Below are 26,554 nucleotides of genomic sequence, written 5' to 3'. Positions count from 1 at the left end.
TAATGGATCAGTGCTGGACCACAATCAGTTACAATATAAATCAATGATCTGATGACAGGTGAATGTACTATAGCCACATTTGTGGATGACAAAAATAGGTGGGAAGGCAAGTAGTGAGGATGACTCAAGGAATCGACAGAGGAATATAGATAGGTTAAGTGAGTGGACAAACACGTGGCAGATATAATATGTGGGAAAATGTGCTCTGTGGTAAGAAAAAGTAGAAAAACTGAGTATTATTTAAATGGGGAAATACTGCAGAAAGTTCCAGCCTTTGGGATTTAGTAGTTCTGGTCCATAAATCACAAAGTTGGCATCCACGTTCAGCTCATAATAGACAAGGTAATGAGACTGCTGACCTTTATTTCAAAGGGAATGGAACAGGAAAAAAGAAAGGGAGGTTTTGCTAAAACTATACAAAGGCACAAGTCAAACTGTAAAAAGTCTGGTCCTTTTATTTAAGGGATATACTGGAATTGGACACAGTCCCAAAAGTTTCACTGTGTTAATCCTGGACATGGAGTGATTTTCTTATGAGTAGAGGTTGAATAGATTGGGCTTGTACAAATTAGTGGAGTTAACAGAAAGAGAGGTCTTGTTGAAACAAAAGATTGTCAGGGAGCTAGACAGGGGAGATGCAGAGAGGCTGTTTCCCCTTGTGGGAGACTGTTGAGCAAGAATGCATAAAATCAGAGTAAGGAATTGCCCACATGACAGACAAGAAGAATTTTTTCTGAGAGTTGTGAATCTATTTATTCTTTGCCGCACAGCACATGGTGACGAAAACCATATATTTTAAATATGCTTTAATTTTGGAATTTGGATTTCAAAATAGATGCAGGTGAACGTTAGTTATTTCTGTGAAGGATTTTCTTTAAACAAAAGTCACAGTGTCCTTACGGAACAATGACCTAATCCAGTGTTTGTCAAGACAGCAAGTGACTACAAACCTGTGGCATTAATGAAAAGATGTTTATGCAGTTATGCTAGGAAAGTTAGAGTAAACATGTAGAGCTAGTTTGTTTTTGTTCAGAAGAATGTAAGACAAGCAAGCTTTTATTAAAACTGAAGTTCAGTTCAGAAACAAGTTTTTCTTGTTCAGTTCACATTAATGTGTTGAGTTTAGATGTTTAGTCTTCTTCCTAGTAAGTTGACTAACTTTTTAGGGCAGTTCAGACAAGAGTTTAGTCTTGTAAAACTTCCAAACAAGAGAGTTTGGTTAGAAGTCTACAAGTTATTAGCACTGAGAAACATTAATTCCTCTGATTTGTGGAAAAGATATTGATCCCAAACTTCTAAATTATGCAGCATCCTGACCAGCATATCGATGAAACTGTAGCTCCAAATCACGAGCAGAAAAGGCAAAGGCTTCTTTTATCGCAAAACACTCTAGCAGAATTTTTCACTAAAAACTTTCAAAACTATTCAGCCTCTGATACTAAGTGGAATGGATGCTAGAAATAGAGTTGTACCTTAAGTCTTATGCTAATCTTGAAAATATCTCTCTCCAAGAACAAGCCTATCCACAACGTTCTGCAGTAAACCTCAAATTATAAGATCAGCTATCCATTTACATCTGAACTTACATGAGCAACCCACCAAATAATTGGTGTGGGAGCTATCGTGGAAGTTATACATTCATCACAAGGTGCCTGTTTCAGCCAATGCTTTTCAATTTTCTTTGTATGCTGGGAAACTTTCAACATCAGTTCATAAAAAATCTTCACTACTCCTTGCATGAAATAGGAGAGAACCTGCGTAAGTGCAACTCTAATGTGCTTGCAGGGCTGAATTATAATTTTGCAGAACACTGGAGAGAATAACTCCAGGGTAACCTGCAGGGAGCCAAGGAGGTAACAAGGGAACTTTACTGTCAGTTTTCCACTGGTGAGACACACACAGGTCTTTGATCATCAGCAACAGGCAGCTGACAGTGAGAGAAATGATGATGGTGGAGATGGTTCATCATCATTGCCTCCCAGTAACCTCCTTCAAAATTAAGAGGTAGATAGAGAATAGAAGTAGCACATTTGTGTCAATGCCAAATAGCTGGAATTAACACTAGGGTTAAAAAAGGATAAATGCAAGTCACAAGATGCCCAACATTACGGCCTAGCAGTTTACTGCCCTAACCTCTGACACTTCACAGTTAACAGATTAACAGTTCAAGATGTTCAATGCAGTTGTGACTAGGCACCAGGAGACAACTGGTGAGATTGTAAAGGAAAATCTCTTCAAAAACAATAGAGCAGTTTTGCATGGTATCACAACGAGAGAACAAGAATACTTCCCTTTCTTCCCTTGACTACAGTACCTCTTCTAAATCAAAGTCATTGATAGGTTCAGTTGAAAACCATTTATCCAGCAATGTGATTTAAGATTCACAGTCAGTTACAGAAAAAAATTCTGCTGCTTGGTATATTTCAAAGGAATCCTGAATGACAAAAACAAACTGCACACAAGAAAGCAATTGCACCACCAATAAACGGAAAAAACTTAGTATGGCAACTCTCAATTGTACGAAAAAATAACTAACTTCTGAATTTGGACAATCCAAGCTCCAATGACTTTGACTTTGAAACAACTAATCACGAATAAAGGAGTTATAATGCAAACCACCGTACAAGATACGTTAACTAAGTTTGTGCAAGGTGGATTATTATATTAGAAAAAAGTAAATCTTTCTACCACAGAATCAGTTTTTAATGCCTGCATGTGTCGATCTAATTGAATAATGTTTACACAGTGAAGGAATAAACGCGTTAAGTCCATAGCAAAGGTCAGTTCACATGTTCAAAATATGGAATACAGGTATATTCTATTTTCTAACAAAATGTCATGGGTGAACAGAATGTATACCAAATTTTGAAAAGCACTATTTTTTTCAAAGAAGTAAAACTAAATTTAGATTTGCATTTGCAGAGGCTTAGGTAGAAGTGGTCTCTCATGTCCCGAAGATAGATCTGTGGAGCACAGGCGCATTAAAGAGACGGTAAAATGTGCCTTCGGTATAGAACTACCATTTGAAGAAAACTAAACATTTATCTGGTAGCTGCTATTTTATGGGACAGAAATGATGTTTTCCTGTCAGTAAAAAGCATTAAAGTGGTTCAAGAGCAAGTCTAGGAAGGTATGCATTGTCCACATTTAGCACACATCACCTTTGGCTTCCAGTTCTTTGACCGATAACGCAGCAATTTTAGTGCACTTGTGTATTCAGCTTGCATTCTTCTTGCAGGAACAAGGAAGTCTCCATCAGCTTTTGTGATAACAACTAAATCTGCCATCTCTATTATACCACGTTTAATACCCTAAAGGAACAAAAAAAAATTATTTCACTGCAGAGAATACTGATATATTTTTAAAGTCCAATCCTATTGTTTAATGATTTTTCTCTATGCCTGTCTTTTGAAGGAACATTCTTAAATATAATCCACCTATAGCATACATTCTTAGCTATTAATTATTTGAGAGCTTGGGCAGTGGGACTGACAGGCTACTCAACTAGATGAGACATTATAGCTGAAGATGCATGGCTCATGCTTTATAGAAGACACATAATTGATACTGACACGTGCAATTCCTGAATTGCAACTACTGATGGGAACGTTGACCAACTTTCCTATCACCAACTTGGGCACAATTTTTATTTTCTACATCATATCAGGTAAGATATGCTAATTTAAGGGCTATTTACTCAGAATCCTTTTAAGTCACTTAGGAACCTACAGAAGTCACTTAAACTCAAATTTGGAAGCAAAGCTATTCCTCAATGACATGCAACCAAGCAACAGCAGAATGTCTGAGGCTCTGACACAAAGTGTAAAGTTTTTGGAAGCTTCAAATTTAAAGTTTCAATATTTTCCTTTCTTTGTTTCCCTACCACACCCCAATTTCCAGGAGGGCATGTAATTCTCTTGCCTGAGAATTGTTCTAGTCTGTCAAACATTGCTGTATTCCTTCCTAACAGATTTGTCTCTTTAGGGCAAGGCTGATTTTACACTATATATGCCCTCTACTCTTTCCCCAGAATTCAAAACATTTTGCCATTTTCCAAAGACAACCAGAGAATCCAATATTTGGATAATCGAATGCCGGATAATCGAGCTTCCTCTGTAAACATATTAGCGATATAGTCTAATCAAGCCAGTAAAACACAAGCTTGACATATTTAGTAAATGTCAATGGGGAAAGAAAATGCTCACACACTACCTCTAGAATGCAAGTGCCCTGACATTTTACAGGTCTTACAAAAATTTTAAGTGTTTACATTAATACCCTACTGCTGAATTAATTTAATCAAAGTTAAATGTGTGCAACTGAAATTATATTTTTATTAGTTTAAAACAATACAGGTCAACATGGATTCATTCTGCAAGTAGGCAAGTACTACCATACAGTCCAACGAAACTTGGGTTTAAAAAAAAGTTGCGATTGTAATCAAAATTTAAAACAAAAATAACGCAAGAACCAACTCCACATAAAACCTCCAGCTTTCCAAATGACTTATTTAATTTCAAACTAACCCTACTGAGATACTGCAAGATTAAGTCACAATACACGCCAAGTATCAACCAAGGCATTTTAGTTAGATCAGAATCCCTCAAAGAAGGAGAAATACATTACAGCAATACAATCCAAGGGAGGATGCCATAACTTAAAAGAAAAGGCATTGGTGCAATATTGGCACAGTTTTCAACAAAATATCTCAAAATCTCAAGTTTATTCCTGCTCGCTGCCTTTAAATTGCAATCAACCCAAACAATTTTGAAATATTTGTTGATAGTAATAATTCAGGTTAAATTTAAATTAAAACTTTAAATTAAAAAAGAATTTGAGACAGTTTCTATTTGATCTAAATTCCACACATCAACCATTAATTAATTAAAATATCCAACAAACAGCTTGCATCTTACCTGCAATTCATCTCCTCCTACTGGTGGAATGAATAAAATCAGCATATCCACCATGTCTGCTACTGCAAATTCTGACTGTCCCACGCCTGTAAAATAAAAACACACCAACATTCAATAGTTCTAGCAAAACTATATTTGGAATAGGATAGGCAATTCAGCCAGTTGCACTTGCTCCGCCATTTAAAATGATCACTGTGGATCAAATACATCAATGTCTTTTATCCACACCATTTTATAACCTTTTTATGGATTGATCGAATATTTTATCAAACTCTTCATTAAATATGACTAAGCTTCCTCTGGAGTGGAGAATTCCAAAGATTCACTACTGTGTAAAGAAACTCTCATTTGTGCTAAATGCATCCCCCGATTAACTGCAGGGTAAATATCTTGTCTGTATCCATCCTGTCTATTCTTTTAAGTACTTTGTAGGTTTTAATGACATCACCTATCATTTTTCAAAACTATAAAGAGAAAACAGGTGTAGCATTAAGCTTCAATCAAAATGCATTTTATTCTTCCTAGATTGTTAAAATACAACAAAAAAATTGGTATAGCTTTACTCTATTGAAATACTTAAGGTGTTATTTAACCACTAATCACCTATTTCAAAAGAGGCAGCATGCCATAAACAAAGCCTTGGCAAAACTTATTATTCTCACGTGCTACCTCCTGAATCAAGTAAAAAGAAACACCGAAAGAAATAATCTGCCCTTTTTGATTTTTTTTTAAAAGAGGAAGCCTCTCTGTCTAAGACTTCACCCAATCAGAGAACTCAAGCTTTCGGCTCCAGCGGCCAGCAAAAACCTACTCCATTGAAAGCAAAACTAGTCTTCTGAGTCTGAGAGAGCTTGACCCCACCCACTCGTGATTCTTTGTCTTACTTTAGAAAAACAAATATCTATGGAGAATTCAAAGCTGTTTACCAACTGCCTGTCTGAAAGAGACATTTTGACACCAATGACAACACCCCTCTGCGAAAGAAGCAAGACAGAATACATCTCAAAGGCACAGTATTGTCACAAAACTTCGTTTCTGTCCTCTCTGGCAATAATATAAGTAGACCAGGTGCGATCTACCAAGTTCTGTAGGCACTGAAGCTAAATTTACAACACCTGCTTGGAAATCTTCTTGTAACAAAGACTAATATCTATTAGCATTCTTAATAGTTTGCTGCACTAGTATGTCCTTGTAGCACTGCAATAACTATTGTCGGCCAACACAAGAATAACTTTTACTGCTACTATGTTCCGTCAGTTAGCCAATTGGTAACCCATGTTAGTATGTTACCTCATAGCATCTAGTTTAATTTTACAAATCAACTGCCTGCAGTAGGCCTTATCAAATTCCTTCTGAATGTCCAATCATACTGTATTTTTAGGAGTTGGTTAGTTCAGCTGGCTAGACAGCTAGTTTGCATTGCAGAGCAAGTCAATTCCTACAATGGCCAGTTTACCATAAAGGACTCTCCTACGCAACCTCTCCAGAGGTAAGTGAATCACCACTAGTTGTGAATCCCTAATGAAACACCAACTTTCTGGTCTTCTGGGATATTGTAGAATTTCTTGGCCTTCTAAGAGTTTTAGAAGTTTGAATATTCATCTGAACCCCAGTTTAACATCGAAGCTTAAACACAACACTTTTAATAATGCAACTTTTATATTTATGCTTACATTAGATAGAAAATTAAAAGTCAAGAACCACCATTAGTTCACAATATTGGCTGCAGAAGTTGATAAATGGAGTCAGCACTCATTCGGAGGTAGTACTCGCATTGGTAAATCGGAAGGTCAAGCAGCTTGACAAGAAAGATTCATCCACTTTCTAGGGCTTGTGTTTATTTGCACAAGCACAGAAACAAGGAGCAGCTTCAATTCTGGAATATGAAAACTGCCTGCAACATTCCCTTCATCACAAAAGCAACTATTCTTCAGAAGACTCTGATTGTGAAAGCATCCTGTGACACCCTAATGCATTTATCTGCCCATTTCATTGCAAGTTCCTTCTTAATAAAAAGATGGTGGCACTAGCACGGTAGGTAGTGTTTAAGTTGAGCCTGTCCGCTCCAGGCTGGCCACATTTTCTTTCCTCTCTCCTTTTTTTCATCTTTATGTTGCAGGGAGGCCTGAGCAGTGTCAGTGGTGAGTCCAGCGGTTTGTCGGCAGAGCGTGGAGTCCATTGGTGGCGAGTCATCGATTGCAGTGATGTCGGTACCCAGAACAAGGATTCCTGGCTATGGTAAGTCTTGCAGAAGGCCTGGAGTCCTGCTTGTGACCCCAGCCAATGAAGATGAACTCTAAGTACTTCCTTTTTCTTCTTTTGTACCTCAAAGTGGTCCCAAATTGTGACAACAAAACACTATTCATTGCACCTCCCTAGATATAGGTGACAATAGATAATTCATCCATCAAGTTAATATCAATGGAGAAGATTTTCACAATGTAATTAACAGTGATACATTTTAGAATATTATTTGAACATCAGCTTCATACACAAAAGAATGCAGAAGCTCTCCAGACCCACAAGGATTCACCAAGGCTCCTTCAACAACACCCTCAAAACCCATGACAACAACCATTTGAAAAGGCAAGATACATTGAAATACCATCACCTGTAATCTCTCCTCCGACCCATTTGCCATCCTGACTTGGCAACATAAGATCGTTCATTCATTGTCACCTGGCCAAAATCCTGAAACTTCACTCCTAGAATTACTGTACTTAGTAATGGACTGCAGTGATTCAAAACAAAAACTCATAACCACCTTAAAGGGCAACTAAGGTCAAGTAATAAATACTGACCAAGCCAAATGACACAGTCAACTTAAAATATTCAGGGAACAGCAAAATTGCTCAATTGTACCTATCAGAGTTTACAAATAACAGATCTTGGACATCAAGTTTAAACCTTAATATAACAAATAATTTATTAGAACACTGATAAACTACATGGCTACCTAATTAATATCTACAATATAAGCCCAAATCTCTTGGAATATAAACTTCCATTCTCATACTGACAGACACAGTTAAGGGATAAATCAGAAGTGAAAAATCAAAGATCTTAATTTGCCAGTTCGATAACCTTTTCAATTATGATTACCATGCCTTCATGAAATTCTTGGATGATGGGTTGTACTGTAGGCACAAAACTACCTGGACACAGTTTTATTCCACAATGCACATTGGCTACAACATGATTGATGGATTGTGGACTTTTCTTTATATAACACAAACTTCCTACTGAACGGGTACATTGGGTTTTTCCATAGCGCGATTTTCTATAGCGCAAGGTTGCAGAGGAACACAACTCTCTTGTTATAGCAGAACGACCATTATTTTGCTTGAATTCCAAAGTCACTAGCCAAAGTAAAAAGATTCTGCAGATCGCAGGACACTTTTTACTTGTGTCTTATGGCAGAGGTGCTTTTCTCAGAACTTTCAACAAGTTGATTACTGAAGAACAACTAGAGAGAGCAGAATCAAAAACAAAAACCACAGTGTAGTCCTGCAGCTTCCAAAGCCAAATTGTCTCTGGCCAAAAACCCAGTCAGATCCAGTTAACTCTGTTTACTTTCTTTTTAATATTCTTTGCGATTAGTTAGCCAGCTCCAGTCCTCCCTTGATTGATCAAGTCAACATCCAACCTACTACCAGTTCCTGATTCAGTACAAATGTATCATCCACACTATAAATCTGCATTATTTTTCCAGACCAATTCCCAAAAGCAAACATTAGCCTTTTGTTCTCTTCTTTTTAAAAAAGCTGCTGCTTAAAGTTTCAATTTCAACTCATTTCCAGACCTAAAAGAAACACAGATGTTCTGAATACATTGAACCCAAGAATATTTTTTTTAAAAACAATATGGCAGCTCCAAAATGGAAGCGTTTGGAACAATTCTACAAATTCTCCAGAAAAGCAATATGTATGGATCACTCAATAGAGCAGTGAATCATTCAACTTCAAGCTTTCTTAAAGTCATAACTAACTAGAACCTTAACTGGAGGAGACATATAAAAACAATGGCTACAAGCAAAGGTCAGAAGCTGAGAATTCTGTGACAAATAACTTGTCAAAGTTTGTGCGAAGATTTGTAGCTCAGGTGCTCGTTGTTGTGGTTCTGTTCGCCGAGCTGGGAATTTGTGTTGCAGACGTTTCGTCCCCTGTCTAGGTGACATCCTCAGTGCTTGGGAGTCTCCTGTGAAGCGCTTCTGTGATCTTTCCTCCGGCATTTGTAGCGGTTTGAATCTGCCGCTTCCAGTTGTCAGTTCCAGCTGTCCGCTGCAGTGGCCAGTATATTGGGTCCAGGTCAATGTGCTTGTTGATTGAATCAGTGGATGAGTACCATGCCTCTAGGAATTCCCTGGCTGTTCTCTGTTTGGCTTGTCCTATAACCTCAACACCAAGGAGAGGGAAGCACTAAAAGCACTAAGAAACGATAAGAACATAATCATACTACCAGCAGACAAAGGCAGAATGACGGTCATCCTGGACAAAGCAGAGTACATTCAGAAAGCGCAACTACTTGCAGATACCAACACCTACCAAAAGAGGGAGTTTGACCCCACCCCACAACTCACCAATAGGATAAACAACACACTGAGGAACCTACAAAATAAAACAGACAGATAACCAGATTTGACCTACAGAGAATGAAACCTGAAAGCAACAACATGCCCAGATTCCATGGACTACCTAAAGTGCACAAACCAGACATCCTGCTCAGACCCATCGTATCACTACCAGGGACACCATCACACAAACTGGCTAAAGAACTACAGCAGAAACTGAAACACCTGATCAGCAGATCCAGACACTATACAGTCAACACAGGAATTCTTGGACATCATCAGAAATATACACATAGACAAGGAAGAAACTATGGTCTCATTCGATGTAACGGCACTGTTCACCCCTATCGACAAAACCCTAGCCAGAGAAACAATTGCCAACCTACTGGACATACAGAACAGACAACAAGACGGTGAACCTATCAACAAAGACTGCATACTCAAACTACTGGACCTGTGCCTCACAACACACTTCACATTCAACAACCAAATATATGAACAAATCAACGGCACACTCATGGGCTCACCCATTTCTGGACTCATAGCAGAAGCGGTAATGCAAAGGTTAAAACAAACAGTCTTACCGCAAATTCAACCCAAACTCTGGGTCAGGAATGTGGATGACACCTTTGTAATCATTAAAAACACAGAAATAGAGAACACACACCGGATCATCAACGCCACACTCACAGGAATCCAATTCACTAGAGAGGAAGAAAAGGACAACCAACTCCCATTCCTAGACGTGATGGTACAGAGAACACCGAACAGAGAATTCACCACAAAGGTATACAGGAAAGCCACGCACACAGATCAAGTCCTGAAGTACGAAAGCAACCACCCCAACACACACAAAAGAAGTTGCATCAAGATACTGTTCAAAAGGGCCACAATACACTGCAGCACACCAAAACTGCAAAAAGAGGAAGAAGAACACCTCTACAATGTATTTGCCAAAAACGGATACCCCCGCAATTTCATCAACAGATGCCTAAGGGAAAGACAACGGAATGCAGACATGCCACAACCCAAAGGACTAGCCACTTTACCATACATCAAGAACATTTCTGAACTGACAGCCAGACTACTACGACCACTAGGACTCATAACAGCACACAAACCAACAGCCACTCTCAGACAACAATTCACCAGGACAAAGGACCCGATACCCAGCATTAGCAAAACCAACGTAGTATACAAAATCCCATGTAAGGACTACATAGGACAAACAGGAAGACAGCTAACGATCCGCATCCATGAACACCAACTAGCCACGAAATGACACGACCAGCTATCCTTAGTAGCCACACACTCAGATGACAAGCAACATGAGTTCGACTGGGACAACACTATTATTATAGGACAAGCCAGAGAACAGCCAGGGAATTCCTAGAGGCATGGCACTCATCCGCAGATTCAATCAATAAGCACATCGACCTGGACCCAATATACCGGCCACTGCAGCGGACAGCTGGAACGGGCAACCGGAAGCGGCAGATTCAAACCACTACAAATGCCGAAGGAAAGATCACAGAAGCGCTTCACAGGAGACTCCCAAGCACTGAGGATGTCACCTAGACAGGGGACGAAACGTCTGCAACACAAATTCCCAGCTCGGAGAACAGAACCACAATAATAACTTGTCAAAGCCTGTCCATTATCCCCAAGGCATACATCAGAAGCGTGAATGAATTCATCCCACCTGCCTAGGTTACGACTCACTGGATCGTAATTTGAACCCCGCTAATCTCAGAGTTGAAAGAAGATGGGCTAATCAAAAAGAAATGTCCTCGGAGTATTGAGTTGTCATACACATAATTGCAAGGATATACGGATGTCCTTTTTTTTGTCTTTGGTAATACCCACATGTAAATAACACAAAGTTGTTCTTCAAAAACTGGCTAACAAACAATAGTGCTGGTATGATTACATGTGGAGGTTTTCCTACTGTCTCGGAGAAAGTGAAGACTGCAGATCAGAGTCAAGAGTGTGGTGTTGGAAAAGCACAGCAGGTCAGGCAGCATCCGAGGAGCAGGTGAATTGACGTTTCGAGCATATGCCCTTCATCAGGGATGAGGCTTGTGGGCTGTTGTAGAGAGAGGAGGAGAACTTCTTCAAGGCAGGCATCCTTGGAAGAGGCTTTGCACGAAGGTTGAAATAAACTAGGAGCAAGTGAGGTTTGCAGATGCTGGAGATCAGAATCGACAGTGTGCTGCTGGAAAAGCACAGCAGCATCCTTGGAAAGGACTTTGCAGTAGGGTTGAGGTATCCTTGGAACATGTGATGCAGTTCTATAAAACATGTTAATGAAGTCCTGGCCATGTAAAATAACTATTTATTGATATCTATGGTTTCTGTATTTTATACACCCTGCCGTAGGAACTCCACATGCTTCTTACAATATCTCTTTACAATATTCCTGGCAATACCACCATTTGATGAACAAGCAAAACCTAAGTCCATTCTTCATCCACAAGTCTTTGAGAATGTCTCCACTTCCTCACTATGGAACCCTTTTAGCCTCAGCTTTAGGGTGAGCAATCTTTCCTAACTTAATTAACTCTGGATCTACTTCTGGAGCTTCAATAGATGAAAGAATGTCCAAAATCTCTTGAATATCCTTAAACAGAGCTTCAGTCACCATAGCATCTGCTTGTGGCATTATTGTGACCTCGAGAGACTTTGTTTAGCCACTGCTCTGGTCACAACATATGATAAAAAATACCCAGAATCTGTTAGTATTTCTAGACTCAAATGGGTTTTCCATGATTATAGCTAAAGGTATGATTTCTACTCCTGCCAGGCCATCACTTCATAGTAAATCAATTCCAACTGTAGGCATTTTCTTTACAACCCTGATTACTACTAGCATAGAAAAGAAGTCATCATCCACTGTACAACAGAACTGGGATATATCTCTGCCTAGCCTATTCCATTTACCAATATTTTAAATTTCAACAAATTCTCTGGAAGAAAAACTAAATCCTTCTCCAGAAAGAATCAGAGTTAACTCATCAAGGGATGCAGAGGCATGTACTTGAAGTCTTCCTTTGAAGAAAAGGGACCAAGAGCCCTCTAACTTTGTTAGAGTCCACTGGATTGTTTGCCATGAATTAAGCCCTCCTACTGTGGAATCATACTAAATATAACATTTATTTTTAGGTGAACAGAGTACCCAAAATTACCTGACTTTCAGACCAAGGTTTCTGCACTAAACAACAAAATGTTATTTATTAGAATTTGCTTATTTGTCAGAAATAATTAGACTATAGCTATCGGGTATCGGGTATATCGGGTATCTGGTATAGCTATCGAGACAAACTATCGGGAAAATAACAATACCAACTAAAACACTAATCGCCTTATAAACTTACCCTTACACATACAAAGAGAAAAATAATTAGGGAAAATAGACTACTGCTGAGGTTAAAAAACTGGAAAGTGAGTTGTGGTGTTTGCTTCCCAACTCTGATGTTAGATAATCCTATTTCAGCTAACTATACCCTTGGTGTTCAGTTGTCTCTTTCTGGAAGCTCCCACTGGTTTGTAAGGAGTACAGAATGACTGATTCACTTGAAAAATGTCAGATTATTCAATTCAAAAAGTCACAGCTCACAGGAACAGCTGCTAGAAATGTATGACAGTATTTTGGCACACTGGTACACTCATTACTCCCAGAAATATTGTAAATGATGCCACTAATAATATGGCAAGGGGAATACAGATGAGTCAGGCAGCACACCTCCAACCCCAAAGACCTTTTGAACATTTACAGATGGATTTTATCGAACTTAACACCCAGCAAAAGGAAAAGGTATTGTCTGGTAATAGTTGATATGTTTTCCAAATGAGTGGAAGCATTCCCACGTCTAAACAGGATGCCAATGCAGTAGCCAAGGCTTTGCTAACTGAAATAATTGTGAGATGGGGCATCCCTGAAAGGCTTAGTAGTGACAATGGGACACCATTTGTCAATAATGCCTTGCAGCACATCAGTAATTACTTGGGAATAAACATGAGACAACACTGTACCTACCACCCAGCAAGCAGTGGGGCAGTGGAAAGAGAAAATGCTATCCTAAAAATAAATTGACAAAATGTTGAGAGGAACTGGGGGTGACATGGACAAAGGCACTTCTGATTATGCTAATGTATATAGATCTAGGAGGAGAGGAAGAGCTAATCCTAGCCTGTTTGAGATTTTGTTTGGTAGGCCGCCTAATACCTTAGGTCTTGGGCCAATTTCTGTAAGACAGATAACAGACCGCTGTGAGGATGCAATGTTGTATTACTTATAAAACTCTCGACACTTTTGTCTCAAATACAGAATCAACTGAAAGCAGTACTACCCCTACCTTCAGAAGGGAAGCTGCATAATCTAGAACCTGGAGACTGGATAGTGGTGAAAGACTTCAGGAGGGAAAGCTGGAAGGCGAAGAGGTGGTTGGGACCGTTTCAAGTGCTCCTTACAACACAGACAGCTGTTAAGATCGCCGATGTATAGCTATCTGGCTCTTTTTTTTTATCCTTATTGTCATAAAATGACAAAAGTGGGGAAATGTAATGGAAAATTAACAAAATTAACATTTACTGTGAAATCTGAAAGAGAATACTTTGCTAAATCTAATTCTTTACTAAATCTTTAGGTAGACTGCCTGACTTTGCTGAATTTTGCAAGCAGCCTGGCCTTGCAAGACTTGCAAGCAGTCGAATTCAGCAGAGTCAGGGAAAACATAAGGGCAGTAAGCAATTATATCAACAGCAAAGGAATGAGAAAAACAACTCCATATGTGGAAAGGAGGTCGAATGTTCCTTGACCATGTGATAAGGATAAGCGAAGTATAGTATAAAGAGAATGTGAAAGCTGTTCAGGGCCCTTACATGAGGCATTTTGCCAAGTGTGTTGGGTCCCCTGCAGAGGTTACAATAAAGCTTTTTCTTTGCTTTTGCTAGTATTTGAGTTGAGTCGATTTAATTTCCATGACAGGTAACTGGCTTGCTTCAATTTTAAACTGTTGCAGCGAACAGCTTCTGCGTAGAGAACAACAGTACAACCTTCTATATCTTTCTGTGTGTCTACGCCTCTAACTTGTTTCCAGCCCCAAATTGCTCAGTTCACGAAGAACCCAGCCATGTTCACTTGTGACCAAGTCCTTGACTCCTCATTGTCTGCACATTGCAGGAATCCAGTCACAAAAAGTTCATAACAGGTACGTAATTTCTTGCTGTGAAATTATGCAGCCATCCCAACAAATTCACGGTTTTTAAACAATTAGTTGTCCTTGAAGACCACAGTTTTTAAATACACAAAAATAAAATGACTCTTCTTTGCATGAGTGTTGCCTCAAAACAAGCAGCATGACACCTTCCAGAGCAAACTAGCCTATTTGATTAGCACTATATCCATTCATCTACAATGCTGTAGATTGCACCATCTACAAGATACCATGCAGAACTTGCCAAGATTCCCATGGCAGCACTTTTAAAAGCCCACATCTATCACCTAGAGCAAGGACAGAAGCCATATGAACCGCCAACTACATGTTACCCTCAGAGTGATGCAGCATTTTGATGGCATTTATGCAATGTCACTGCATCAAACTAATTACTCTGTCCATCTCTTCCTCTCTAAGCAACTGGTCAACATTAGCACCCCAGTTCTGCAGAATCACTTATGTAGCCAATGAGGATCAGAAAACAAATATTCAAACCTCCAACTTTTACTCCCATTAAAGGCAGTTCATAAATACAAGTTCAGATTATTGATGGAAGGCATGAAATAATCTTGGAGAAAGTGAATATTGCAGATCTTGGAGATCAGAGTCAATAAGTGTGGAGCTGGAAAAGCACAGCAAGTCAGGCAGCATTTGAGGAGGAGGAGAATTTTGGGCATAAGCCCTTCATCAGGGATGAAATAATCCTGGGCAGGCACTATGATTATCCCAGGAGTGACTTTAAAAAAGTTAAACCTGGTGTAATGGACAGCATTTGGCACAGATAGAATATTGCTTGCCTAACAGGAATCAGAGAGATGGTGTACATAGAACACTATGTGATTATGTAAATGGATCTTTTTCAGATTGGCAAGATGTAATAAATAGTGCACCATTGTGATCAGTACTGGGAACTCAATAGTTCACAATTAGATAAAACAGACAAAGAGACAAAAGGAATGGTATCCAAAATTTGATGACCACACAAAGATAGGCTGTAAACTAACTTGTGGAAGACGACATAAGGACGTTAAAAAAAAAAGGTGGATAGGTTAAGTAAGCTGGCAAATGGGATTTAATGTGGAAAAATGTGAAATTGTTCATGTTGGCAGGAAGGATAAAAATGCAAACCATCTAAATGGTGAAAGAATGTAGGAAAACACAGGGATCTGGGTGTCATCATGCATGAATTGCAAAAAAATTAGGATGCAGATACAACAAGGCGGCTAATAGAATTATATTGATTACCGAGAGAGGAATTGAATACAAAAGGGAGGCTATGCTTCAGTTATACAGAGCATTGTAAAACTGCAACTAGAGTACTGTGCACAGTATTTGTTACCTTATTTAAGGAAAATATGTAAATGTTTTGGAGTCAATTCAGGGCAAGTTTACTTTGAATGAGTGAGTTGTCTTATAAGAAAAGTTTGGACAGGCCAGGCTTGTGTCCAGTGGAGTTCAGAAATGTATGAAGTGATTTGACTGAAACAGATAAAATCCTGAGGGGTCTTAACAGGTAGATGTGGAGAGGGTGTTTCCTCTTCTGCAAGAATCTAGATTTGGGGGTCACTATTTCAATAATCAGGGATCTTCTATTAAACAGAGAGTAGGTGAAAAATAATTCTGAGTGGATTGAGTATCTTTGGAATCCTCTTCCTGAAAAGGAAGCAGGTCCCTTGAATAATTTGAAGGCAGAAGTAAATAGATTCTTGTTCAGCAAAGGTTGGAAGATTATTGAGGTAGGCAGGAATGCGGATTTGAGGCTACAATCAGATCAGCCATAAGCTTATTAAATAGCAGAGCAGGCTAGAGGAGCTGACTGACTTACTCTGACTTCTTATTCATAATTTCATATGTATGGAGCCTTAGCGGGCTGAGGCAGTTCATACTACTGCCAATGTGGTTCAGCAGAGTAAAGGTTTAAGTTCATGAATAAGTTGGTGATCAAACTGGCTAATTTGCCCTGGATGACTGAAGTTTCAATGCTGTTGGAGCAGCACTCATCCAGATAAGGGTAAAGTGTTCTATGACAATGTTGACTTTTGCCATGTCGATGGCAAAATGCTTTTTGGAGTCAGAAACTGAATAACTTGGTGCAGAATTTTCAGCCTCCTTACAGGTCTGCTAGACAGTAATTTTATGGCGAGGCAGGTTCAGCACTGATACTACAATGGAATGCTAAGGACAGATGGTTAAATTTGGTCTTGTTGGAAACATCATTGCTTAACTCATGGTCAAAATGAAACACAGTTAACAAATGTTCAAACATGTAAATTTACTTACAGGTACATGGTATTTTTAAATTTATTTAAAAAGCAAAACTCAAGTTTGTCAGTGTATGTTTGATTTTAAAAAAAACTTGAAAAATTCTGACATGTTTTACAATTCATTTTTGTTTCTAGTTCTCATTTTAAAAGAAAAATGCGAAACCAGAACTCACTGAACCAACAGAAGCAACAACAGAAGCAATATTAATGTGTAAAGCAATCAGCAGTACGTGGTGAGGAAGACAGACATTGCAAATTTTCAGGTTGCTGGCTAGCTCAAGCTGCTCTGTTTTTAAATGAAGGAAAATAGTATTTCAGTCTTCACTTGCACTTCTGGAAGTTGGTATAATTTCACATTAATTGTCCATTAAACTTCCACAACGTTTATTCTTGTAATTAACAATGCAAGTATCTTTTTGAACTTTGTTGCAAGGGTTCATAATACAATCAAGTATTCACATCTGAAAATAAACAATTAAAAGTATAGAATTGTATTTCAAAAGTATTAAAAATGTGAAACCTTTATTCTTTTGCTTACCCCCCCTGGGGCGGCACGGTGGCTCAGTGGTTAGCACTGCTGCCTCACAGCACCAGGGACCCAGGTTCGATTCCTGCCTTGGGCGACTGACTGTGTGGAGTTTGCACATTATCCCCATGTCTGCGTGGATTTCCTCTGGGTGCTCCGGTTTCCTCCCACACTCCAAAGATATGCAAGGTTAGGTGAATTGGTCATGCTAAATTGCCCATAGTCATGGGTAAATATGGGGAAGGGGAATGGGTCTGGGTGGGTTACTCTTCGGAGGGTCAGTGTGGACTTGTTGAGCTGAGGGGCCTGTTTCTGTACTGTAGGGAATCTAATCTAATCATTGGATTCAGCTGCTACATTGCACCTTTATCATTCCTGAAATCTCAACAGTTAAAGAAATATACAGTTCTCCCATGACTCATTAAGATTTCAGATAGTGTTGCCCTTGGTGTACTAATATTAGCTCCAATTTCGAGCTATTGTGTAAGCATCTTTAAAATACCTCACTGTGCATAACAACACGTGCAAAATGCTCCTTTCTAAAATTATAGGGACAAAGAGTCTGCTGGCTAGACAGCTGTTATGCCAGCATAGATATAAAAAATTGAATTTTCCTCTGGGTAATTTTTCTACACCTAAAACCCTCTGAAAATCTCCATAACAAATCATAAAGTGTTAGACTATTAACTACAAAGTCTAATTCTTGAGTCACTTTTAAACTAACCCAACATCAGACAACAAAGACCCCTCTCACCCCAGTTATACTCTCCTCCAACATCTTCCACCAGGCAGAAGACGCAGAAGCTTAAACACATGTATCAACAGGTTCAAAAATAGCTTCTTCCCTGATGTTAAAAGACTGCTGAACAGATTTCTCTAGTTTCAAATCTAATGCTGATCTTGCTTTCGTACAGCCATAACCTTGTATGCTTCGCTCTGTCTAAAGCACCCTACAATCTTTATGTCTTTTATGTTATGATCTGCCTGTGCTACACACAAAACAAAAAACTTTTCACTGTACTTAGGTACGTAACAATAATAAATCAAAGAAAATCAATGCTTACATCACCCCCAGACCGTGTACACTTCCCAGTCTCTGACCGGATGCCCCTGTTGACTCAAAAAGTTCCAGACCACGCCAAAGTTTCATTAACCTCGTTATTTTAGCTTAGCTGGCAAGAGGTCCGGAGCCAACACCAGAGTAGCAGTCAAGCTCTCACTTGATGGACTCTCATCAGACCTCTGTGTATAGTATAAAAACATAACAGTTTTTAGCCCTCATATCTCTCAACCCATACTTTTCACGAGTCATAAACAGATAAGCAGCACAGTTAACAATGCTCTATTGAATAGAGGAAGCAGCCCAAGCCATAGCTGCAGCCTTCAGCTGGTGCAGACAGACACACATTTTAAAATTTATGGTACATCGTTCCATAAACTTTCAACGATTGCTTCCCCAATTCTCTATCACCCTCAGGATCCAACATCCTCCTCCACCATGGGACCCAACAGCCCCAACTCAGACACATGACCACAGTCCCAGAGATCGGACATGCTTGCCCTGTAACCAGACCCAAAACCACCTGCTGCTACTAAACCAGATCTCCACAATGCTGGCCACCAGATCAAACCCCCACACAGTACTACTGGACATGAATCAACACCCCACCCAAAGACAGGAACTGTCAAAGTGGCTTTGGGAACCTTTAAGTTTTAAAATACAGCAGCCGACTGCTGCAAAAAGGGTCCGTGGGTTGCCTTCCTCTGACTGTCCTACACTAATGAAAGATCCATTGGAATGGAATTACGGGTCCACATTTTTTGTGGGTAACTCAAGTGGAATATGCTCTTAAATGCATAGCTCTCCTCTTCTGCAAAAAAAAGAACAGGAGTGTCAAACTGTAGAGACTGCCACTTCATGGAAAATCTGGCCCAAATTTGTCTTCTTGTGCTGGCCTCAAATACTGGAAATATGCAGATAATGTGACAGTTGCTAACTCTAGACTGTGCGATCCTTGAAACTCAGAGTTAGTAAATGCAGTAGGATTAACAGCATAAAATTAAATTCTCATAAGTGTACTGCCATGCAAAAAGACTGACAAATGAGTGCATGCCCTTGATATGAAGCTAGGCAAATACACCGAAGCAGTCCATGTCCAAATGCAGTAAGATCTGGACAATTCCAAGTTTGGGTTGATAAGTGGTGTTTAACATTTATGCCATACAAGTACCAGGCAATGACCATCTCCACAAGACAGAATGCAACTTTCTCTTGACATTTAATGGCATTATCACTGAATCCTCCACTGTCTTCCTAGGGTTTTGCCATTGACCAGAAATGGAATTTGACCAGCTATATGAATGCAGTAGCTACAAGAACAGATCGAAGGTTAGGAATCTTACAGCAAATATCTCACCTCATGACCACCAGCTACAAGTCACAAGTCAGGAGTGTGATTGAATATTCCCACTTGCCTGAATGACTACAGCTCCAACAATACTCAAGACACTTGTCACCACTTCCACAAACATTTACTCCTCCATTACTGATGCTCAGTAGCAGCAATATGTATCACTTGTAAGATGCACTGCAGAAAATTGTCAAGGGTCCTTAGATAGTACATTCCAAACCCACTGCCACTACCATCTAGGTGGTGATACATGGCACACCATGGCTTGCAACTTGCCCTTCATGATCACTGGATCAAATTCCTGCAACTCTCTTCCTAATAGTCTAGCTACGCTAAATGGATTGTAGTTGCTCAAGACTACAGCCTTCTCAAGAACAACTAGGGATGGACATTAAATGCTGACTGAGCCATCACATGCCATTAATGAATAAAAAATAATCACCTTGATACAGATAAAAAGTCTATGGTATACAGTTTCAGGTCAACTTGCAGCAGGAGGACCAAGTACACAAAAATAGGTTGCAAAACCAATAAATGGATGCTCATTCTCAGATCCTTCATCTTTCCTTTTCCCAGGCTGTTGCTGATCTACACTGACTTCATCCATCCTTTTGTTGACCATATCCTGATCTCTCAAATGCAAACTGTCAAACTGAAAGAATACAGATGCAAGTGCTATGATTGATTTTAAGTGTCAATATCACTTGTACTTCAATGCTCTTTATTTACAAGGTTTTGAGTTTTGTGACATGAAAAAGTTAAAATTTGTATGAAGTTTAGAAAGTCTCCATGCAATCTACCCAATTTCAGAACTGATTACCTCCATCCTGAGTAAACAACGCAATTCAGAAGAACAATTATATTCAACTCCATGCAGGACACAAAGGCACCAATGCAGCCCTATTTGTTAAATGAATCCTCAATTGAATACTTAAATGATAAAACATACATGTATATCTACCTACAATATAGGAAAGATGCAGTAGTTTGAAATAATCAATATAATTTTAATTAGACTTCAATCAATATCCCATCCACCAGTTCAATTAACTGTTGAACTTGTCTATTCATTGCTACTACACGATTATCACATTTGTTCATTTTTAAACCAGATTTTATAATCAACTCGTGAATGTTTTTATGAAAATCACAATGCATGTATTTGCTGAATGAAGTACGATTTTTACTGTTTGGCCCACTGTAAATACAAAACATTTAATGATAGAAATGTGATACTGCAAGTGGCCAATTAAATAGAATGATTAATTCAGTTTCTACCGAAGAAATGACATGCATTTAGTACATGTTAAGATTTTCTAAAACAGTATAAGTATTAAACTTACCTACAGTCTCTACAAGAACTAGATCATATCCTGCCCCTTCACATAAAATAATAGCTTCATTTGTGGTTCTGGTTACTCCTCCCAACATTCCCGAAGTTGGTGATGGACGGATATAAGCATTCATATCCCTTGAAAGTTCAGTCATCCTTGTTTTGTCACCCAAGAGTGATCCTGAAAGTTGAAATGGCAAAATTAATATCAAATTATTCCAAGAAATTTAATAATACCAATATGTTTGACACCATTCCGAGAGTGTGTTGTAATTTTGTAATGTTCCAAATTTGAACATTGTCATTTATTCCCGTAGAAAAATATTCCACACTTCAGTGTGACTTCATAACTAACAAATTTTAAAAACATCAAAAGTGGATTAAAAAAATTAGTAAAAGACCAGCAAGCTATCAAAGAAAAACAAACAAATTAACTAAAGGATCTTCTAACACAGGAGGATGATATTTGGCCTGTCAAGCCTCTCTACCAGTTCTTTGAAAACTGCAAATCAGCCCCATACTCCGTACGTCTCAGAATCCTTACAGTGTAGAAGAGACCATTCACCCATCAAGTCTGCACCAACCCTTCAAATAGCATCCCAACCCTGAATCTAAATCACTCTCTCCTTCCAGTGTAAGAACTAACAGAAAATCTTCTGGTGGTTGATTGTAATTCGTCATTTATCTGTAAACTGCTGTCATTGCCAATTTCTTTATTGAAAGAAAGAAAGGGAAAAGCACTTTCAGAGACACTGAAATGGGCGAATTCTGACTGAAAGAAAAACAGTAACAAAAACATAAATTGCTGGAAAAGCTCAGCAGGTTTGGCACTATATGTGGAGAGAAATCAGGTAACGTTTTGGGTTCAATGACCCTTCCTCAGAAGGGAAAACAGTATCAGCATGCAAACTATATTCCCTGATCAGCAAAGAACTGAAAGAGAGCAGAATGAACGGAAAGAAAATTCAATGACATCTGAGATCCCAAGTGGTGCCAGACTTTTCCCTTCCTTACCAATTATACTTTGGTCTTGCCTTGTCTCTTTGTATATTGTTTGCATGTGTATAGCAATTTAAAAAAAGGGGGCGGGTAGAGTTTAAGCTCCCAGAGTTCAATGTGTAAGCCTAACAGATCAATCTGCAATCAGAAAGCATACTGGAAATTCTTGTTTTATCTTTAAAAATATCAGCTAGTTTCTTTCTTCATGTGCATGAAGATTAGAGTGGAACTTCTGAGATTGCTTGTGTCAGACCTCCATATCCACTAAATCTTTTTTTAATTCATTCATGGGAAATGAGTAATCGCTGTCTGGGCTAACAATTACTGCCCAAAGCAGGTGTTGGCGAGTTACCTTTTTGAACTGAGGAACTTCAGACCTACAATGCCATCATAAAGAAAGTTCCAAGATTTTGACCAACACTGAAGAAACGGTATGTATTTACAAGTCAGGAAGGTGAGAGTGGCTAGTAGAGGAACTTGCAGGCAGCACTCCCATGTATCTGCTACCCTCATGCTCAGATATGTTAGTGGCTATGGCATTGGAAGTTGCTACCTAAAAGTCCTTGAACTGCTCCAGTGCATTTGCAGATATGACAAAGCATGGGTGATGGAAGGAGTAGATATGGTGCTAATCAAGTGGGCTGCTTTGTTCTGGATGGCATCAAGCCTGTGGAGTGTTGTTGAAGCTGTACTCATCCAATTCATCTGGGCAAGTAGGGAGTATTCCATCACACTACTGATATATGCCTTATATAGATGGTGAATAGGTTTGGAGACTCAGGTGAGTTACTCACTGCAGGATTCCTAGCTACTTATTTATTTATTTGGCCAGACTAGCTCAGTTTCTGGTCAATGTCAATGTCAATGTCAATCCCAGGATATGGACAGTGATTGCTTAGCGACGGTCATGTCACTGAATGTTAAAAGGCTATTGTTATATTCTCTTGATGGAAATGGTCATTGCCTGACATGCATGGGTCAAGCCCCTGTATGGAACGTGTTCATGTCTCACTGCATTTGGACATGGACTGCTTCAGGATCTGAGGAATTGCAAATGGTGCAGAACATTGCAGTGAACATCCTCCCCTGCTGGCCTTGTAATGGAGGGTAAGTCATTGATAAAGTAATAGAGGATAATTGGGCCGAGGACACCACCTTGAGGAATTCCTGTATGGATGTCGTGGCGCAGAGATGACTGACCTCAACCATTTTCTTTTGTGCCAAGTATGACTCCAACTAGGGAGTTTTCTCCCAGATTCCCATTGACTCCAGTGTTGCTATGGCTCCTTGATGTCACACTCTGTCAAAAGTGCCATAATGTCACGGACAGTAACTCTCATCTCATCTTTGAAATGTAGTACATTTTCCTCATGTTTAAAACAAGGCAATAATGAACTCAAGAGCTGAGCAGCCCTGTCAGAACCGAAACTGAGCATTAGTGAGCAGGGCAAGTGCAGTTTGGAGGCACTGTTAACAACATCATCTATTACCTTACTGAAGATTAAGAGTAGATTGGTGAGGCGATAATTAGCCAAACTGAATTTGAACTGCTTTTTGTGTACAAGACACAACTGGGTACATATGTAGAAATTTGGAGGTAAGAGTCAACCACATTGCTGTGGGTCTGGAGCCACACAGAACAGGTAAAGACGGCAGATTTTGTAAAAGGACATTAGTGAACAGAATAGGATCTTACAAACAACATCTAATTTCAGATTTTTATTGAATTCAAGTTTCACCATCTATAATGGTGGGAGTTGAACCAAGGCCCCCAGAACAATACCTGGTCTCTGGATTACGAGCCCAGTGAAAATACCTCTCCCTTCTTGATTATACCTTGCATTATGTGAGAAGCAGTACTAATGTATGAGTCTGGCTCTCCCCTGAATTGAAATCATTATTGAGGCGGTAAACATGAACTATGAATTTTCATATCATCCCTCCACCTTTCAATTAGCTTCCCACAACCTGGGTAGAATCAGGAATTCCATTACTCAGACAGCATCTTCAACAAGAGCATTGCCTTATTAAGTCCACACTTCAACTTAATGGATTCCATTCACAAAAGATTAATAAATGCAACTTCACACTTACCACCAGAGGTTCTTGAAGATGGATCAACAGCTAGAACAGCAACTTTATGACCCTTCCCTGTCAGCATCTTCCCAAACGTTTCAATAAACGTTGACTTTCCAGCACCAGGTGGACCAGACAGGCCTGAACGGTAATAATTATAGTAAATTAGAAGTGGATTTCATTCACAGGTAGTTCTCAAATAACGTACGTTTCGGTAGTGCAATTTGCTTTAACATTGCTGAGGAATTAAGGAACGGTATTTTTGAGAATGTTTACCTCTATTCGCGATAGCGCGATTCCAGCAGTGAGTATCCTGCACGCTTCACTCTATGCATGCGCTGATATTGGCGCTAACATCTCCACGCCATTCTGCGCATGCACAGATATCAGCGCTGGCCTTGCTACTGTCCTACACATGTGCCAATGCTCATGCCAAACTCTCCGCGTATGTGCCGATTTCAGCACCGGTCTTGATGCCGTTCTGCACATGCGCTGATGTTAGCTACCAACAAAGCAGCTTTCTGTGAGAAGTACTTTACAGAGAGCAGCTTTCTGAGAGAGATACATTGATCAGCTTCCTATGAAAGGTACACTACTGTGAGATTATCCCTTTTCTTGAAAAAAAACATGGAGGGGCATAGTGATAATAATGTTAGCAAGAAGCATCCTGGTGATAAAATTGCAGGTTGTGAATGCAAAATAAATGCTATAACACTGGAAGAGAAGCTTAACACGAGTGAGGGAGTCTACCTTACACACCATGATGACCCTCTGTCTCTGCATTAACAATATTTTTTAAATGTACTATCTTAAGTTTACTTTGTTTCATTGATAAATATGATTTATACTTTCATTCAGGCTGTCCTCCACTTTGTGTCAGACTTGAGTGATTTTTGAGTGATCGTGACTGATTCTTATTGTTGGTCTGCCCCAACCCCACTTTTCCCATAGGCTCCATTATTTCGTTTAAACAAGGTTTCGCTAGAATGCAACTACAGTGTTACAGAAGAACAACTTGTACATCACAAACGTGGATGCAAATGATTGCCTTGAAAGAGCACTAAATACCTGATATATTTGTCAGAGATATACTGGAAACTAAATTGCACAATCCTTTCAAATAAACCAAGATCCTTACAACTTTTAATTCATTATCCAGAATAAAAATCATGAGGAGGATTAGGGAAAAATAATGTTGTTTTCCTCTTGGCTAGGCTAAGTGCTTTAATTGTGATAAGTATGCACTTTGTATAAACCTTTTTACATGAATTAAATTGCACACAAGTCTGGATTATCTTTTATGATCAATTGATTTCAAGATATAAAGTTTAAAAAATGGAAACATAATGGCATGCAATTCAAATCTTGCCAATTTCCAAGAAAATCTGACTACAGAAACAACAATAGATAAGACCCTCATGTTGAAGGAATTGGATTTTAATACTGGAAAATTTCCTGTGGATGTTAGCACATGGAATATATTCACTAATTGTTAGTGACGTATAAGAACCCAAATATAAGGACATCACAACACATGAGGACAGGTTGAATAGACAATAGTCTAGCAAATGGACCATAAGATGGGAAAATGAGAAATTGTGTCATGACTAATAAAAATCTCAACAGAAAACAACTGCAGAATTTCAAGATATAGAAGGATCTAGATGTTCTAGAATATTATTCACAAAAGTTAGTATGCAAATACAAACAATTAAAAAGCTCTTGATTGCACTACATAATACCTTTATTAAAAAAGGAATTTAATACGAAGTGGAGGATATTATGCTTTAGTTTTACCAGGGCATTTTAGAACATAGAACACTAGAGCATAGTACAGGCCCTTCAGCCCTCGATGTTGCATCGATCTGTGAAACCAATCAGAAGCCCATCTAACCTACACTATTCCATTTTTGTCCATATGTCAATTCAAAGACTACTTAAATGCCGGTAAAGTTGGCAAGTCTACTATTGTTGCAGGCATTGTGTTCCAAGCCCATACTACCCCGAGTAAAGAAACTACCTCTGACATCTGTCCTATATCTATCATCCCTCAATTTAAAGCTATGTCCCCTTCTGTTAGCCATCACCATCTGAGGAAAGCGGCTCTCACTATCCAGCCTATCTAACCCTCTGATTATCTTATGTCGCAATTAAGTCATCTCTCAACCTTCTTCTCTCTAACCTAAGAATTCCTAGGAGAAAAAAGATACACCCAGATACAATCATGAACAGACAAATCAGAA

At 39.1% G+C, this 26,554-nt stretch overlaps 1 protein-coding gene across 1 annotated transcript in view; it reads right to left on the bottom strand.

The window, feature by feature from the left end:
- Nucleotides 1-26,554, bottom strand: part of mmaa (metabolism of cobalamin associated A) — a 54,379-nt gene that overhangs the window by 13,773 nt on the left and 14,052 nt on the right. The window contains exons 2-5 of the mRNA XM_043699209.2: nt 24,330-24,452; nt 21,247-21,417; nt 4,917-5,002; nt 3,162-3,311 (exon numbers count right to left, since the gene is read on the bottom strand). Coding sequence (XP_043555144.2) covers nt 3,162-3,311; nt 4,917-5,002; nt 21,247-21,417; nt 24,330-24,452 — 530 coding nt within the window. The remainder of the gene's footprint in view (nt 1-3,161; nt 3,312-4,916; nt 5,003-21,246; nt 21,418-24,329; nt 24,453-26,554) is intronic.

The sequence above is a fragment of the Chiloscyllium plagiosum genome, unplaced genomic scaffold (genome assembly GCF_037043375.1).
Source record: "Chiloscyllium plagiosum isolate Xiang-an unplaced genomic scaffold, Cpla_swu_hap1 HiC_scaffold_1, whole genome shotgun sequence".
Classification (NCBI taxonomy): Eukaryota; Metazoa; Chordata; class Chondrichthyes; order Orectolobiformes; family Hemiscylliidae; genus Chiloscyllium; species Chiloscyllium plagiosum.
Note: the sequence above shows the minus strand (reverse complement) of the source record. Positions and strands in the feature narration are given on the sequence as shown.